This window comes from Sinocyclocheilus rhinocerous, unplaced genomic scaffold (assembly GCF_001515625.1).
Source record: "Sinocyclocheilus rhinocerous isolate Xijiao unplaced genomic scaffold, SAMN03320098_v1.1 scaffold4035, whole genome shotgun sequence".
Classification (NCBI taxonomy): domain Eukaryota; kingdom Metazoa; phylum Chordata; class Actinopteri; order Cypriniformes; family Cyprinidae; genus Sinocyclocheilus; species Sinocyclocheilus rhinocerous.
In genome coordinates, this window is record NW_015641432.1 from 29,140 (window position 1) to 45,901 (window position 16,762).

The following is a 16,762-nucleotide window of genomic DNA, read 5'->3' on the forward strand; positions in this document are numbered from 1 at the left end:
GAAAACTTGAAATCGCATCATATGACCCCGTTAAGCAGTTTTGCTTGTGGGGACAATGTTGGAAACACTTAACTCTCACACACAAAAGCATACAACAGAAAAAACTATGTGGTTCTCATTGAGCAAACCCTTTTGTGTTACATAACTTGCAGACAATAGTGCAAAAAAAAAAAAACACTGTGTCATCATCAGAGCTTGTACAGTCGCTCTGTAGAAGCTGTGCAGAATAAGCCAGCTTACTGCTTTTGAATCCCACTCGTGGTATTTTGGTGGTATACATCACAGTGACGTGGGCCTGGATCATAGCATTGTTGACCTGGGCTGTAGAGCGGTAGCAGACCTGAGCCGTGAAATAGTGGCGGCCTCAAGCTGGGGAGCAATGGTAGACTAGGGAGCATCCGTGGAGCATTAGTGGGCTTGGACTGTGGAGCAGTGGTGGGTCTGGACCGTGGAGTAGAGGATGAGACCATGGCCCATGGAGCAGTGGCAGTGAAGCGATGGTGATCCCCATGAGGGATTATGTGGGCATTATGTAGTGAGTGGAGATGGAGACCACCGGGGTGGAGCTGGTGGAGGGGATGACCACCTCTGCAGAGCAGAAGATCACAGGAGATCAGGAGGCCATGGTGGAGCAGAAACATGGACGGCCTCCTTGGCTGTGACAGAGTGGGTATGGACAGCCTCCATGACATGGGGCACAGTGAACAGTCTCCATAGGTGTAACTTTGTGTAGACTTGGTTCACGAATGGGCACCATGGCAGTAGCTTGGGGCAAAAAAGGGTCATGGATGGCCTTTGTGGCTGTGACTTAGTCCATAAACCTTGGTCGGGACTTGGACTTGGAGTCGGGAACACTGGACTTGATCTACTCGCCTCTTGAACCAAGAAGTGAAACTCTGGCATAGCAGCCGTGGCATGAAGACTTTAAACCAGGGATGATTGATCATAGGATTGTTATATATGGATCATTATAAATTATGGCAGTATGGAAAGCTTGCAAACTATAAAAGTTTGGTCTTGTAAACCAAGCTGTATTTAGATACCTACATTTACACCAATATTATTTGAAGGAAATAAATTACAATGTTCAGATTAATCAGCTTGTACAAGTGATTATACAGACATACAAGAAAGGTATGAACAGGACAGGGTTGCCAAGTCTGTGGTTTTATCATAGAATTGGGCTACTTTTACACTGTTGTCGTAGGTTGTTTTTGAAGTCCACAGGTTAAAGTAGTTTTTATCTGAGGTTAAAAAGGAAGACAGATATCTAAGATAAGTAACAAGCAAAAAGGTGGTAACACAGAAATGGTACAAAGAAGATCTGCTTATGAGAGAAGAGTGTTTTCAAATAGTAGCAGAGGTCACAGAAATGAAAAGACTCACAATATATACTCAGACCGCAAAAACAAGTCTTTGAGAACAAATAGAGGAAATGGTCAACCTTTTCCTCTGTAGAATAGATGTTTGTATTTGAAAGCTTGCATGAGTGTGTATAAATGTAATGTATTGTTGAAAGAATATATGTAATGTATGGCAACGTTTTATTTTTGTATTTTTTTTTCCTGTAGGTTTTTCTTTGTGCCTAACAACAACAAAAAACATTTTAAAAATCTTCATCGAAAATTCCCAGAAATCACAAGAATGTCTATAATTAATCAGTAAATAAACTGTAAGACAAAGACTGAATGAATTTGGTAGTCTACTGTATATATAGAAAAATGGCTGATCGGAAAATTAGAAATAGGTCAGAATCCTAATCGGAAGTCAGGGGATTAGATCAAAGAAGGATGAGATTGGAGGACACTGTTGAGGGTGTGATAGTAAAACCCTCAACCTCAGACCAGCTTTTAGGAGGTGGTAATGGTAAATAATTGGCTATATGACAGGATTAATCTGATGTGTTATGAAGAAAGAGCCAAGATAACAAGCAGCTTTTTTGAGGGGAGCCTCAGTTGAATTTCCTGGGTTGAGAGCTACTCCTGATACATTGGAAAATCAGACCATCGAGCCTCATGGCTGGTTGCAGATGAATGTGTGCCATGTCCAAAGTTGCTTACTGTTTCAAAACCAATAAACCACTGCCAGGACATTTTAAGTCCTGTTTTCGGATTCTTGAGGGAAATCTGGCAATACTGGCCATGACAGTGGATACTGCGGTACCATCTATCCTTTAGTAATGCTAGCTACATAACAAGCTTCATGTGGCTTTTAAGCTACTTAATATTTTAAATAATTATAAAAATAGCTCCAATTAGATCAAATACATCATTATTACAAAACAAAAAAATCTTTGAAAGATTCTTCCATTCGTCTAATTCTTCTTCTGGAGGGCCACTATCCTGCAGTGTTTAGCTCAAATCCTAATTAAACACATCTGAAAAAGCTCAAGGTTTTCAGTATTACTAGAAACTTTACAAATATTGCACTGTTTTCTCTGCTATTTGCCCTCTGCCACCCGCCCCTTTAACGATGGCTCGATCGCATTATCACTGATGAAATGATGGCTGTCGACTGAGCAAACAAATGTTAATATACTTTACAATTGCGACATCTTCTGGTCTAATACGTGTAAGTGCAACAAGGCTCCCTGAGTTGGTTGATAGTGTGAGCGAGGGGGTCCATAGCAGGGCCGTGCAGAGACCTTTGGAGGGCAGGTGCTCAAAGTATAAAAGGGGCACATGGAGCACGGCTTTTAATAGGGCTGTGCTCCTTGCTGAGACATGTATCGAAATGGATGCTTCTGTATTGATAGCAGCAAATGCCGTGACGCAGTTTTGAAAAAGAAACACAGAACAGAAAAGACCATTTTAAGTTTAAAAGTTAAATAAATAGTTCTTTGCACCTTAAATATATATATATATATATATATATTATATATAAAATTGCCTTGACAAAAGGGCACTTTGGGCACCAAGGGGAAAAGGAGCAGGTGCTCAAGCACCCATCGCACCCCCCTCTGCACGTGCCTGGTCCATAGGTCTGTAAATGTTACAAAACTTTTCTCCAGAGGATCAAAACGTGTTGATCCTCTATTGTTGCATCAATAGTGGCACTCTCTGTTTTTCTCTTTTGTATTTTGTTATTCAAGCCCCATATCTGGAGTCTAATTATGCTGCCTTACGAACTCTATTGCTCCAAAATACTGATTTAATTTAATTTTATTCATTAAGTGAATTGATAAAAACCCTTGAAACAAAAACAGGGAATTGATAGCGAGCCACCAAAGCCGTCTTGCAGTAGACTATGTGTAAAAAAAGCGCGCTCATGGCAGATGTGAGCATATGCGCGCGCCCTACATAGTTTTATCACGCGTCACGCTCTCTTGACAACAGGAAGATGCACACTGGCGCCCTACAAACCTGAACAACAAGATCAGCGCGCGGATTACACGTGAACCGGTAACTGGACGCCAAGGCATTCGTCGTGTAAATATTAAATATAAAAAAAAGAAAAGAAAGAAAAACTGATTTAAATTGAAGAAAAAAAAACATTTTTATTTTTGTGTCATTAAAGTGGATATTTATTAAAGATGAAGAAAACTACTTCGCATCAAGGTAAGACTTTACATTATTAGTATGTGGCGTATAAGTATGTATGAGTTTTAAAAGATTTACATCGTGGTTTTTGGGTGATGGTGAAAAATTGGCCCAATATATATATTTATTTCTTTCTTTCTTTCTTTCTTTCAAGCTTGTGTTATAAAGTAATTACCATCTCTAGGTTCTCCTCCTTCACTTTATCCTGGGGGTTTCTTACAGTCTGAGAGCTCTATTAATATACTCAAGCATGAGGCCAGCTAACCTCTATTCCTAAATGCAGAAGTCACTTAAATGGTAGGTGAAAATAGAGCCACATCAGTCAGATCACGTTGAACCAATGTTGACCATATATATATATATATATAAGTACTTTTACAATACCTCATACATACATGTGTTCATACATATTTCTCTGAATACGAAAGTAAGATATGAAAGAAATATTTCATTTTATTTTATGAAAGCAGCCCATTTCATTTTGCAGTCTGTTCTTGCTTTTAGTGATAGATGACCCTACTATGCATGTTATATATCATAATGAAAAGCTGGATATTCTGATGTTTTTTTATTGTGATGTTTTTGTTAAATATATAAATGGACTGTCATGCTTGAGCTGTCCCTCCCAACTAGTGGTCGGCTAATATATATTGACATTAAGTCACTCAATCCTGAGTACATCTTTTATATTGTTAAAATTGCCAGAAGGAGATGCAGTGGACTGGATAGTTGGTTGTTTCAGGAACAAATATTATACCCAGAAAACTTTTCTAGAAAGATCTGAATTTGGGTCATGAAATCAGCAAAGAGATTTGCTTAAGAAATTTTTTTTAGAGCTGAAATGTATGCAAATCACATTTTACTAATCTGTAAAGCTATAAAACAGATTAATATGTCACAAAATGTTTAACCTGGAGATTTTCACAGAATTATTTCCTGCTGTCAAAAGCAGCTACAGAAGTTCAGTTTCCCCTATGAATTATATTCATAAGCAAATAATCAAAAGCATAATTTTATGGTTTACATAAAAGCAATGGATTTTGTTAGCAAGAATACATTAGGTGCTCTTCTATCAACAGAAAATGTTTAGCATTCATTTATAATGATGTTAAAAAAATGTTTATTGTGTTGTTTAATATTTTTTTTTAATGAATAAAAATATACACATGCAGGCTGTGTTTTATCAAGCAGTTGCTTTGCTTATCATCACATCTGAGACTGAGGAACTTCACTTTCTGCTTTGCAAGGCTGGAATTAACATTCTAACAGGAAGTGATTCATAAATTATTAGCTTTATGTAGTCCCTTTCCACTGCTATGAGCTAGTTTTCCTGGAATGTCATTTTTGCTATACGGTTATGCAGTCTAGACTTAATGAAAAAATTCTTTATTCATGAATACTATATTTATTTGAATTTGTGTTGAAATTATTTTTTTCATCCACTCTCTCTTGCTATGACATCATACGCTGCTGGGCCATAGGCTGTTGTATATAAATAGCTCATATGAAGTGTGCAGCTAATGCGTGGTGTCATGACTGAAAAAGCTTTTGAACAGATGGGGAAAAACAGACAATGTTGTTATTGTTTTTTACTGATGGTAAGCCACTAGGCATGAACATTTAGCCAAACCCACAAATTACTTGTCAAAGGACTGATCCTGATCCATTTATTTGATGGAGCCACTTTTTCATGATCTCTCATATGTTTATTATCACAAATAATCACAAAAAAGAGTTGTGTGTTAATTTAATTGGAGCCAGTGTAATGAACATTTTACGGCAGAGTACGGGTCAGAAATTAATTAAGGCTCCAGGCAAAATGACACCAGGGTTGCCAGATTAGTTTGATGTTTTCCAGCCCAAAAAGGGTTAGAACACACACACACACACACACACACACACACACGTACGTGTATGTATGTATGTATGTATATATGCATATAATATGTATGTGTATATATATATATATATATATATATATGTATATGTTTAATATGTATATAATATGTTTAAAAAGTAACATATAACAATGCCCTTTGGTAGTTTTCATAAATGTGCAAATGCCAAATGCTTAAAGACTACATTTTGACTGGATTGTCATTCTAATTAATAGTTACGTAACTCTCAAGATCATGCTTAGTGCTTTCATATTTAGAGTTGTGTGCTCTGCCAAAAACTGTGGCCAAGTCTGTAGTGTATGTGGCCAAACTCCACATGAGAGGAGTTTATCTCAGTCCTTCTTCTGCAGTAGATTTAGACATTTGCAATTTGACTAGCTATATGCTCAAAGAAAGACAGATTTCACAAACTGCATTATATTTACTAACAACATAACTGCAATTCTGGCTGATCTGCATTCGGTCTATCTGTTTGTTTAGATGTAAGAGGTAACTGAATTTGGAAACCTCAGCTTGATTGAATGAATTTCAGTTTGGTAATGTTTTAATACATTAGGTATCATTAATTAAAAATGAATAATAACTGTTACAGTATTTATTAATCTGTATTAATCATTTATTAATTTATTAATATACCTAATGCTAATTAACTGTTAATTAAATAAATGCTAATTAAATGTTAGCCTTGAACCTTAAACTGTTACTGCAGCTTTATTTTGTATTCTGTAAATTGTAAATTACTTGATGACATATGTAAATAAATATGTAGTGTCATTTGATAGTTCAGAACTCTTTCGAGATTATAGTCATGATTAATCTTTAAAGAGTCAAAGAATCTTTAACAGGGGACTTTTTCATGCAAGATGGAAAACATGGGAATTTTACCTCCATATGTTTTTCTCTAGGCCATGATCACTCTATATCTTTTTTCCCCTCATACAAATTTTTTATTTGTTTTTTTTTACTTGTGCAGGATTGTCAGAGTCCATTTAACACAGGTTCAGGGAGAATATATAATACAGAGGGAGAAACGTCCTCCCTCTCATCCTAGAATACATATGCCTTTCTTATTACATTTGGTGACCATCGGGCCAAGTGTTTTATTTTTAGACATTTGTAAATGTGGAACATTTGGCAGCCATCAGACAGAGGAAATCTGTTTGCACCAATCACAAGACTGACCATTCATTAGCGGTAGGGCATCAGTGAGTTGGCATTTGGTGGCCAAAAGAAGGTTGTTCAAATGGGTCAAGAGAAGAAGTGACACATAGACCATGATCTAGGAAAAAAGACCACGACTTTAAAGAATATGCTGCATTTTGAGGAAATTCCTAGTCTTTGTGCACATTTCCTTATATGCACACATAAAGTCCTGTTTATTGAATCACCCCATCACATTCTTTATTGGGTCTACCATGACATCACACTTTTTTTTCATTTATGTCTTATTTTTTTCTGACTACTTTCTCTGCTTCAATAAGAATTGCTGCCCTGTGGCACTGCCATCAGAGCTGGCGAGTCTGGTGATTAAACAGTGCATTCTTATATAACAAAATGTGCATGTTTGAGTCATGCTTGTAGGTGTTTGGGGCTGTAAGGCATACGCCCTTTATTTACACTGATGCTGTGCTATTTGTGGATTTATCTACATCTCTGTTTTGTGCATGGATGCTTTTGCAAACGTGTCTGTGTCCATCTGCTTTCCTGAAAAAAAGAAAGAAAAAACACAAGCATGCGTGTGTGCATGCACATGTGTGTTTACTGGATGTTTGTTCATGCAAGAGGAATATGCTTGGATAACAGGCTGCAGGAGATTGTGTCGTGTGTATGTGTGAATCAGGCTTGATGGCAGTGCTGAAAGGTATGGCAGAGATCTCCTCTGTCTCTTTCATGGACTGATAAAAGCTTGGGGCCTTCCCTATTTTTCCCATCCACTGCTCATCCAGCACAGCCAGATGAGTGTGTGCCCAGAATATGACTGTATAAATATCCCTGTTACTGTGGCATTAATTCCAATGATGTGTTCTGTCATCATGGAACCTGTAGCAGCCAGACAGTTTTAAATCCATGCGCTATCACATGTGTGTTTACTGGATGTTTGTTCATGCAAGAGGAATATGCTTGCAGGATTACAGGCTGCAGGAGATTGTGTCGTGTGTATGTGTGAATCAGGCTTGATGGCAGTGCTGAAAGGTATGGCAGAGATCTCCTCTGTCTCTTTCATGGACTGATAAAAGCTTGGGGCCTTCCCTATTTTTCCCATCCACTGCTCATCCAGCACAGCCAGATGAGTGTGTGCCCAGAATATGACTGTATAAATATCCCTGTTACTGTGGCATTAATTCCAATGATGTGTTCTGTCATCATGGAACCTGTAGCAGCCAGACAGTTTTAAATCCATGCGCTATATAACCTTCTCATTTGTCTTAGTTGGCAGTTCCCTTTCAGTTGATCACTTCGACGTTGTGTCAAATTCCAACACTAGGGGCCACACTTTGGAGCCCAGACACCTCTGACATCATTGAGAAAAGGCCAATTAAATTGGCGAGCAAAATTTGCATAGCTGGCCACACACCGGACATCGAGGTATAAATAGGCCAGGATGAGATTTGCTCACTCGTTCTGTTCTTTGGAGCTAAATTCAGCGTCTCTTTGTGAGAAGCGGCACCTTACTCACCTCTCGATCTCCTCATCATTGGATCTACGGCACAGGGATCTTGGATCCTTCGTGGCCACAAAGAGTGAGAGTGAATGAAGGAAACTACACCTCTGTTTTGTTTAGTTAAATGTACCATGCCTTGGTCATTGAACGAGCATCCAGGTGCTGTCTTGGATGAAAGTCTTGATGGTTAGAAAGTTCCATAGTGTTGGAATCTGCAATCACATTTTTCGGGGTTGAAGAGTGACAAACTCCAAAGATGTTATTCTGACTCTGTTGTGGTCAGGAGGGTTTTCTCCCAGGTGAAAAGTTCAGGGGTTAAAGCAAAAAAAGCAAAAAAATCTTTTGACTGAAAATTTTGAGTACATGCTTTACTACACAAATGCATTTGCATTTAAAGAAAGGCAATTTTGAACTGCATTTTTATTATTTACACACTTTTATGAAATTTAAATGTTTTCAATCTAATGCTTTTACAAGTGTAGCATTTGGACCAATCAGACACAGCATTTTTCATTAGATTTAACAAATCAATTATTCATTAGATTAACAAATAGTCACAGACCCCTCACCCAATAAACATACTGGGTGCCAGGATGTCTGCGAACGACCCCAGGCCCCTGGTTACCATGGCAACCACAACACCTCAGCCAGACCAGATAAATTTTACGACCTAAAAGTATGTAGTGAGAATCGTCCCCCCTACTCAATTCTCTCTAAAACAGACACATACTGCTATAGGAAACGACTTCTTTCATTAATTCATAGACAAATTTTTCTATGACCTTCCTATCATGCATATCCCCAGGTCATTGTGTATGATTACTATCTCCTTTTCAGCCTTTCTCATTGGACAAGCTCATCCTGAGAGGCGTGAATCCTCTCAGACCTTAAAAGGCTCACCATGCCTTCTGCTAAGTCTTCTGCTAAAATCTTCTGATTGCGGCCCGTGTAGAGAGCCTGAGCCGGTGCGGGCGTGCCCGGTGGGCTCCAACACATAGCTCAGTCAGTCTGCGGTTCTGTTAGATGCTGAGAAGATAAGGATGTGAGCTATAACTCTCCTGGAACCCTTGTCTTTCCATTCAACAAAGATCCTCGGATCTCAGCAGATGCCTCTCTTAGCTCTTTTTCACTTTTCACCATCAAGTCAGGACATCTTTGGAATTCATCACTCTTCAAACCAGGAAGAACGTGATCGCAAGTCCAAACCCTTGAAACCATCAATACGTTCATCCAAGACTGCATCCGGACACTTGTCAATGACCAAGGCAATGCAAGTATCGTGCATTTAACTAAACGAAACAGAGGTTTAGTATAAGCTGTAGACCCCGTTATAAAACGGCGCTGATGGTTTCACTCGGGTGGTTAACTGACTCTTTTCATAGCTTAATTCTCTGTTTTTTCCTGATGGTTTCATCCATCACGCCTCATTTGTCCTTTCCCATGCATGAGTGATTGTTTGTTTGTTTGTTTGTTTGTTAGACTAGTTTGTGTTAGTGTTTAGTTAATAAAACTCTAGTGCACAAATTACATGAGTTTCTGATTCTGCCTTGCAAAATTAATTTTCCATTTACGATTTTGATCCTTATTACATTCTCTAATGCATTAATACTGTATGAAAGTATTTTCTGTGGCCACGGAAATATCCTTTCCTAGAGTTTATATGAACTTACACTGAATGTTCGCTGGACGAACAGATTAGTTGATGGCAATTTAATTCTGCTACAGTTACTACTGGCTGCTGATATAAATAATTGTAATTAATCATAATTAACTGTAATTATTTATATACATTTCCTTTTCGAGCTAATTTGCTACACAAGACTTGACTCTTTGTGATGTAGTCATACAAATAATTAACCATTTGCATAACTTTTCTGTCGCAGACTTTTAGTTAATTTTCTTCATGGACTATTAGTTTTGTTTTCATGGACTTCTGATTGGTTATCTTCAGTCACATGTTTTCCTTTGTTCAGTTTTCCCGCCACTCTTTAGTTGTCATGGTATCCATCTAATCAGCTCAGGTGTTAATCATTATTTCATTCATTTGGTTTGTACTTTAGTTCCTGTCTGCACACTCTTCAGGGGTCTGGTATTGCTTGTGTTCTACCACACTGTTACGCTATCTTGAGTACATTGGAGTTCTTTAATAAACCCTGTTTGGTTTTTATTCATCATCTTTGTCTTCATCTTGGACTACACGTGACAGAATACCAGACCCAAAAAATGAGAAGAAGTATGAACCTTGCTTCTATTAATGTTGCCCCAACGAGGGGCAATCAGCTGTTGAATGGAGCAACAATTTTTGTTCCTCAACATCTGCCATCAAGCCACCTGTGATGACGTCTGTTTAATGGAGGGATTTTTGGTGTGGACTGGACGATGATCTCCGGTTCATCATGCCCCGTGGAGATCCCTGCTGGTCCCTGCAAAGCTAAATCAACTTCGTGCTATGGATGAACGGATCCTCGTTCACCATGGGCGAAGCAGAGGATTACAGCAGCCTCGTCCAGCCACACCGCACAGATGTCGCGCACAGAGCCAGAGCACAACCCACCAACTCCCATCACCATGGAGACGACAATGCCAGAGCCCCCTATAGACTAAGAGCTTCCGCCCACCGCTAGCATGGAGCCTGTGACAACAGCGCCCACTAATGCCCCAGAGCCGAAGTTCCCATGTGAGTCTGACCAGGGGTGTGAGCCGGCTACAGCCATCCCTGAGGGTGTTTTGGTGGAGTTGGACTCAGGAGGACTGGCTTATTGACTGGGACACTGAAATAATGCCTCCCACCCTGATCTGTGTGAACATTCATCATCATCGTTAGATTTAACCACCACAGAAACTGATTTATCATCCATTATTCACTGTGAACTGTTATCTGTGGTCCCGCCCGCCCAACCACCCTCTCCCACCTCCACTATTTAATACTGCCAGTCCTCCAGCCCTGCCTAAGCTGTCCTCTTGCAGCCCTGTGTCTTCCCCTGGGTTGCCCTGTGGTGCGGTGAAGCCTCAGGACCTGCACTCGCCAGCCAGGCAAAATCAGGTGGATCCATTGGCTCCGCCTCCGGCCTCTGATCCCCTTGTTCCACCTCGGCCCGTCGACCTGTCGGCTCCACCTTGGCTCCTCCTACCCTCTGCGCCACCAGAGACCCTCAACCTTACTGCTCCACTGGGTTCTCTTGTTCTTCCGGCTCCTCCTTGGTCAGTTGTCACCCCTGTGCCACGGACTTGCGGGCCTCCCACTGTGCTTCGGATCTCCACCCCTTCGGCTGCAGCAGGATCCTCCTTCCCGCCGGGTTCGCCTTAGTCTTCGGTCGCACCGGCTCTGCCTCAGGCCACGGGAGTTCAGGTTACACCTCGGACGCTCGTCACTGCGGCTCCGCCCGGGCCTCCTGTGCCAGCAGTGTCGCTCGGCTCCATCAGCTCTCCGATCCCAGTTGTCCCACGGATGTCGCCAACCACGCCTCCATCTTGGCTCCTCCCTCCATCAACACCGCTGTGGGCTGTCATCTTCACAGTGCTCTGGGTCTGTAACATCTGGCCACTTCTCTCATCATCTGTCCCTCCGTGGAGTCTCTGCCTGTCTGCCTGCCTGTTCTCAACAGCCCTCTGCCTGCTCCTCCTTTCCAGCCGTTCTCCAGCTCCTAGCCCCCCTCCAAAGCCTCTACCCTCCCTCACTCATCTGTTTAGTCATTTTCGTTATGGCGCAAGGTCGCACCTTCCGGAAGGGGCTGTTATGTCTTAGACTTTCAGTTAATTTTCTTCATGGACTATTAGTTTTGTTTTCATGGAATTCTGATTGGTTATCTTCAGTCACATGTTTTTCTTTGTTCAGTTTTCCCGCCACTCTTTAGTTGTCATGGTATCCATCTAATCAGCTCAGGTGTTAATCATTATTTTATTTATTTGGTTTGTACTTTATGCTCCGTCCACACGGAGATGCGTTTAGCTGTATACGCATACATTTTGTATCGTCTAGGCGTTTCGTCCAGACGGATCCGGCGTTTTGGGTGAGTGAAACTGATATTTTTTGAAACCGGGTCCCAGAGTGGATAAATCTGAAAATGCCACCCTTGCGTTTTTGTGTGGACAGCAAATCCGTATATTTTCTGAAACGATGACGTCATCAGCCCACGTCTCGCGGTCGGGACTAGATGTCCAAGAGGTAAGTGTAAGGGCATTTAGTGCAGCAGGAGAGAAAGAGCGGGCCACGGATGTGAGGCCTTTTAACTTCTATGGAGGTCACACTTCCAAAGGGTCAGTGAGCCATTAGTACCGTAAACTTTCAGAGGGAAAGTTTACGACTCTTTGTTTGAAAGCTGGCTCATTTGCATGATGAAAGTGGGCAGGCAGTATTATGTCCCTTTATACTCTGATTAATACAGCAAGCATACAATGCATGTTATGAGGAGGTGGTATGCATCAATGGATGGTGGACTAAATAAGGTTATTTTGATATCAAACACGGTACCAATAGGGTTACATTTATCTAATAATTCTATCGTAAGGCATGCATAAACAGTATACAATACAAAAGACAATATACAAAACCAGCAATACTACACACAATGTCCTGGGGATATGCATGTTCGTTCATAGAAAGGTTTGACTATGAATCAATGAGAAGAAGTGCTTTTCTATGGGACTTATGTGTCTGTTTCGAAGTGAATTAAGTGACACCTCAGCCAGATAAAAAAGTCTATTAAAAAATCCTTTAAAAGCTATGTAATCTGGCTGAGGTGTCCTGGCTGCCATGGTAACCAGTGTCCTGGGGGGGTCATTCACAGACATCCTGGCATCAAGTCCGATTTTTTTGGTGAGGGGTCTGTTGCATTATTTGTTAAATATAACAAATAATAATGTGTCTGATTTGTCCATCTGTTACAATGGTGATCTCTGAGAGCAAATTTCCTCTTAAAAGAGCAACTTCTCTAAAAGAGCTTCACAGGTGGAATCATGTGTTTACATCATGCCATTCCATCCATGTCCTTCTTTTTGTGGTTTCTAAATCTTTCCAAGTGACTGGCACAATTCATTGTTTGGGCCATGCCCACGCCGAAGCAGCCCTCGGTGATGGCTCATGTCCTGCTTGTAAGGATATGGCCATAGGTACGTTGCGCTTGCTGCTCATGGTCTTTTCCAAAATATGAGGCCACAGTGATTTGCATCAGGTAGGAGCATGGTAAGGCAAGAATGGTTCCGCTGAGTGAGTCCCCATGGACTTTAAGGGGTTTTACAGCCCCTACTTCATTATACCCAAGAAGGCTCAGACCAATTTTAGACCTAAGGGTGCTGAACCGGGCCCTTCACAGGCTCCCGTTCAGAATGCTCACATGCATGTAAACATGTGTCAGGTACCGAGACTGGTTTGCGGCAATAGACCTGAAGGACCTAAATGTCTTGATCCTTCCAAGGCACCGGCCTTTTCTTTGGTTTGCTTTTGAAGAACAAGCATATCAATACAAAGTTCTTACTTTTGGGCTGTCCCTGTCTCCTCGCGTCTTCATGACAGTTGCAGAGGCTTCCCTTGCCCCTCTCAGGGAAGTGGCCATTCGCATTCTCAACTGTCTCGACAACTGGCTTATTCACCAGTGTCCTGGGGGGGTCATTCACAGACATCCTGGCATCAAGTCCGATTTTTTTGGTGAGGGGTCTGTTGCATTATTTGTTAAATATAACAAATAATAATGTGTCTGATTTGTCCATCTGTTACAATGGTGATCTCTGAGAGCAAATTTCCTCTTAAAAGAGCAACTTCTCTAAAAGAGCTTCACAGGTGGAATCATGTGTTTACATCATGCCATTCCATCCATGTCCTTCTTTTTGTGGTTTCTAAATCTTTCCAAGTGACTGGCACAATTCATTGTTTGGGCCATGCCCACGCCGAAGCAGCCCTCGGTGATGGCTCATGTCCTGCTTGTAAGGATATGGCCATAGGTACGTTGCGCTTGCTGCTCATGGTCTTTTCCAAAATATGAGGCCACAGTGATTTGCATCAGGTAGGAGCATGGTAAGGCAAGAATGGTTCCGCTGAGTGAGTCCCCATGGACTTTAAGGGGTTTTACAGCCCCTACTTCATTATACCCAAGAAGGCTCAGACCAATTTTAGACCTAAGGGTGCTGAACCGGGCCCTTCACAGGCTCCCGTTCAGAATGCTCACATGCATGTAAACATGTGTCAGGTACCGAGACTGGTTTGCGGCAATAGACCTGAAGGACCTAAATGTCTTGATCCTTCCAAGGCACCGGCCTTTTCTTTGGTTTGCTTTTGAAGAACAAGCATATCAATACAAAGTTCTTACTTTTGGGCTGTCCCTGTCTCCTCGCGTCTTCATGACAGTTGCAGAGGCTTCCCTTGCCCCTCTCAGGGAAGTGGCCATTCGCATTCTCAACTGTCTCGACAACTGGCTTATTCTAGCTCACTTGTGAGAGTTGGTTTGTGCACACAGGGACATCAGTCACTGTGACAGCATGCCTCTCAGAGGATCGTGGGTGGTCAGTGCTGAATTGTTTGAGAACGCTCAATTACAAAACCGCGGTCCATTTCAAATACTTTCAGAGGCTCTGGGGACATACAACATTCTCAGCCGCAGTTATGCCGCTAGGACTGATGCATATAAGACTGCTTCAGCACTGGCTTCATACCCGAGTCCCGAGATGGGCATGGCACCAGGGTACACACTGTGTGAGCATCACACTGGATTTTCAGTCTTTGGAATGACATTTCATTTCTACAGGCAGGGGTGCCCTTAGAACAAGTGTCTAGACACATTGTTGTAACAGCAGATGCTTCCAAGTTGGGCTGAGTTGCTTTATGCAATGGGTGTGAAGCCTCTGGGGTCTGGACAGGCCCTTGGTCGCATTGGCATATCACTTGCCTGGAGTTGATGACGGTGCTTCTGCCCTTGATGAGGTTTTGGCCATTGATCCAGGGCAAGCACGTGTTGGTGACAGACAACACGGTGACAGTCACGTATATCAACCATCAGGGAGGTGTTTGCTGCCATCGCATTTCACAACTCACCTGCCATCTCTTACTGTGGAGCCAGCAGAGACTCTGTGCAAAGTCAGTGAGGACATGAAACAACTCTTGTTGGTGGAACCATACTGGCCCAACAAGACTTGGTTCTTGGAGCTCGTGCTGTTGGCATGAGCTTCTTCCTTAAACTCTGCGGATCTGGATACGGGTCCAAAACTACGTTAAAAATGTTTATGCTTCATTTGAAAAGCCTTCCATATCATTTGAAAGCTTAGAGTCTCATCTCTCAAGAATGTTTCCGAAGAATGTGTTTTTTTAATATTTTTCACAAAACAGTTAAGTCATATATATCACAAGAAAGCTCTCATTCTCAGGAATTTGAATATGTAGTTTATTTTATTGTGTGACGATAACAGATTGAATGATCTTCAATAGAATAGCGATGTGAAATTTGATACCTCTGAGAAAACATTCAGATGTGTCACATTCCTACTCACACTTCTGCTTCAGTCAGCTGCAAACAGCCACAAACTCTATATTATCTTTTAGATTAGGATCTCTTCTTTCAAACGAGACCATTTTCACGTTTCTGTGTGCTCGCTTTCTCACAGAAGCGCACCAGACAAAAAATACGCATTTTTTTGACCAACACACGCTCTCCAAATCATAGCAGCTCCGGCCAGCGGCTCTTATGTTTTACAACTCTGAGCTGCTCAGTGGGCTGCAATAGGCAGGGGTGTGGACTCGAGTCACACGACTCCAGACTTGACTTGGACTCGAGTCCCAAATTTGATGACTTGCGACTCGACTCGACATAATTAAAGAAGACTTGAGACTCGATTTAGACTTTGACAGTAATGACTCGAGACTTGACTTGGACTTGAGCCCTGTGACTCGGAAAGACTTTATGATCAGATCAAAGTCGTTACAGACGCATCCCTACAGCGTGCTTGCACTTGACTGGCAATAAGCCAGAGACTGCGTTCAGGGAGCGCTGGATATATAGGCTAGTATAAATTAATGGAGTAATAACACAACTTACGACAAAAGAACCGAGATAAGAAAAAAATATAAATAAATTACATGATTCGTGTAGTAGTGATCTCCGCTCGTGAAAAGCGCCGCCCAGCAGACACCCTCTCCGGGCATGAGAAACGAGAGGCGCGGCTGCGATCACTTCACTGGTGCTCGCCTCATCATCACTGTGACCGCTGCTGTTAAATATTCCTAACTTCTTTTGTTTGTTCGACACCGAGGTGCACCATGAGTGATGGATCCGCATTCCGCCACGACCCTCGCACTCTGCCAACTCATGTGCTTTAATTTTCATTTTTATTTGTAATAAACAGCTCTGAGACCTGTTTTTGTCAGATCTCCACTGTTTTTGTTCGATCAGTTACATATTTTAATTGCATGTGCATTTTATTTGACTTAAACCTCCATTAAGTTTAAAGTTAATCCATAATCGAGATTTAAATCTGAGTTTAAAGTTATGGTGCAACAGGATTAATGTTAATCTTAAATATAACTTAAATCCTGGATCAAAATGATGGGTTAAAATGTAAACCTGCTTATTTTTAAAGGTTTAAAGTTTGGTGCAACAGAATTATTAGATAAACCTTGATTTAATCTAGATTTAAAATTAATCAATGCAAACCATTTAGCTATAATTTCATTTGAAAAA

The 16,762-nt window shown here is 41.3% G+C and overlaps 1 protein-coding gene across 1 annotated transcript in view; it reads left to right on the forward strand.

Annotated features, from left to right (window-relative positions):
- Positions 1-3,328: 3,328 nt before the first annotated feature.
- LOC107754867 (neuronal-specific septin-3-like) overlaps positions 3,329-16,762 on the forward strand; it is an 83,623-nt gene continuing 70,189 nt past the window's right edge. The window contains exon 1 of the mRNA XM_016571479.1: positions 3,329-3,557. Coding sequence (XP_016426965.1) covers positions 3,533-3,557 — 25 coding nt within the window. The 5' untranslated portion in view covers positions 3,329-3,532. The remainder of the gene's footprint in view (positions 3,558-16,762) is intronic.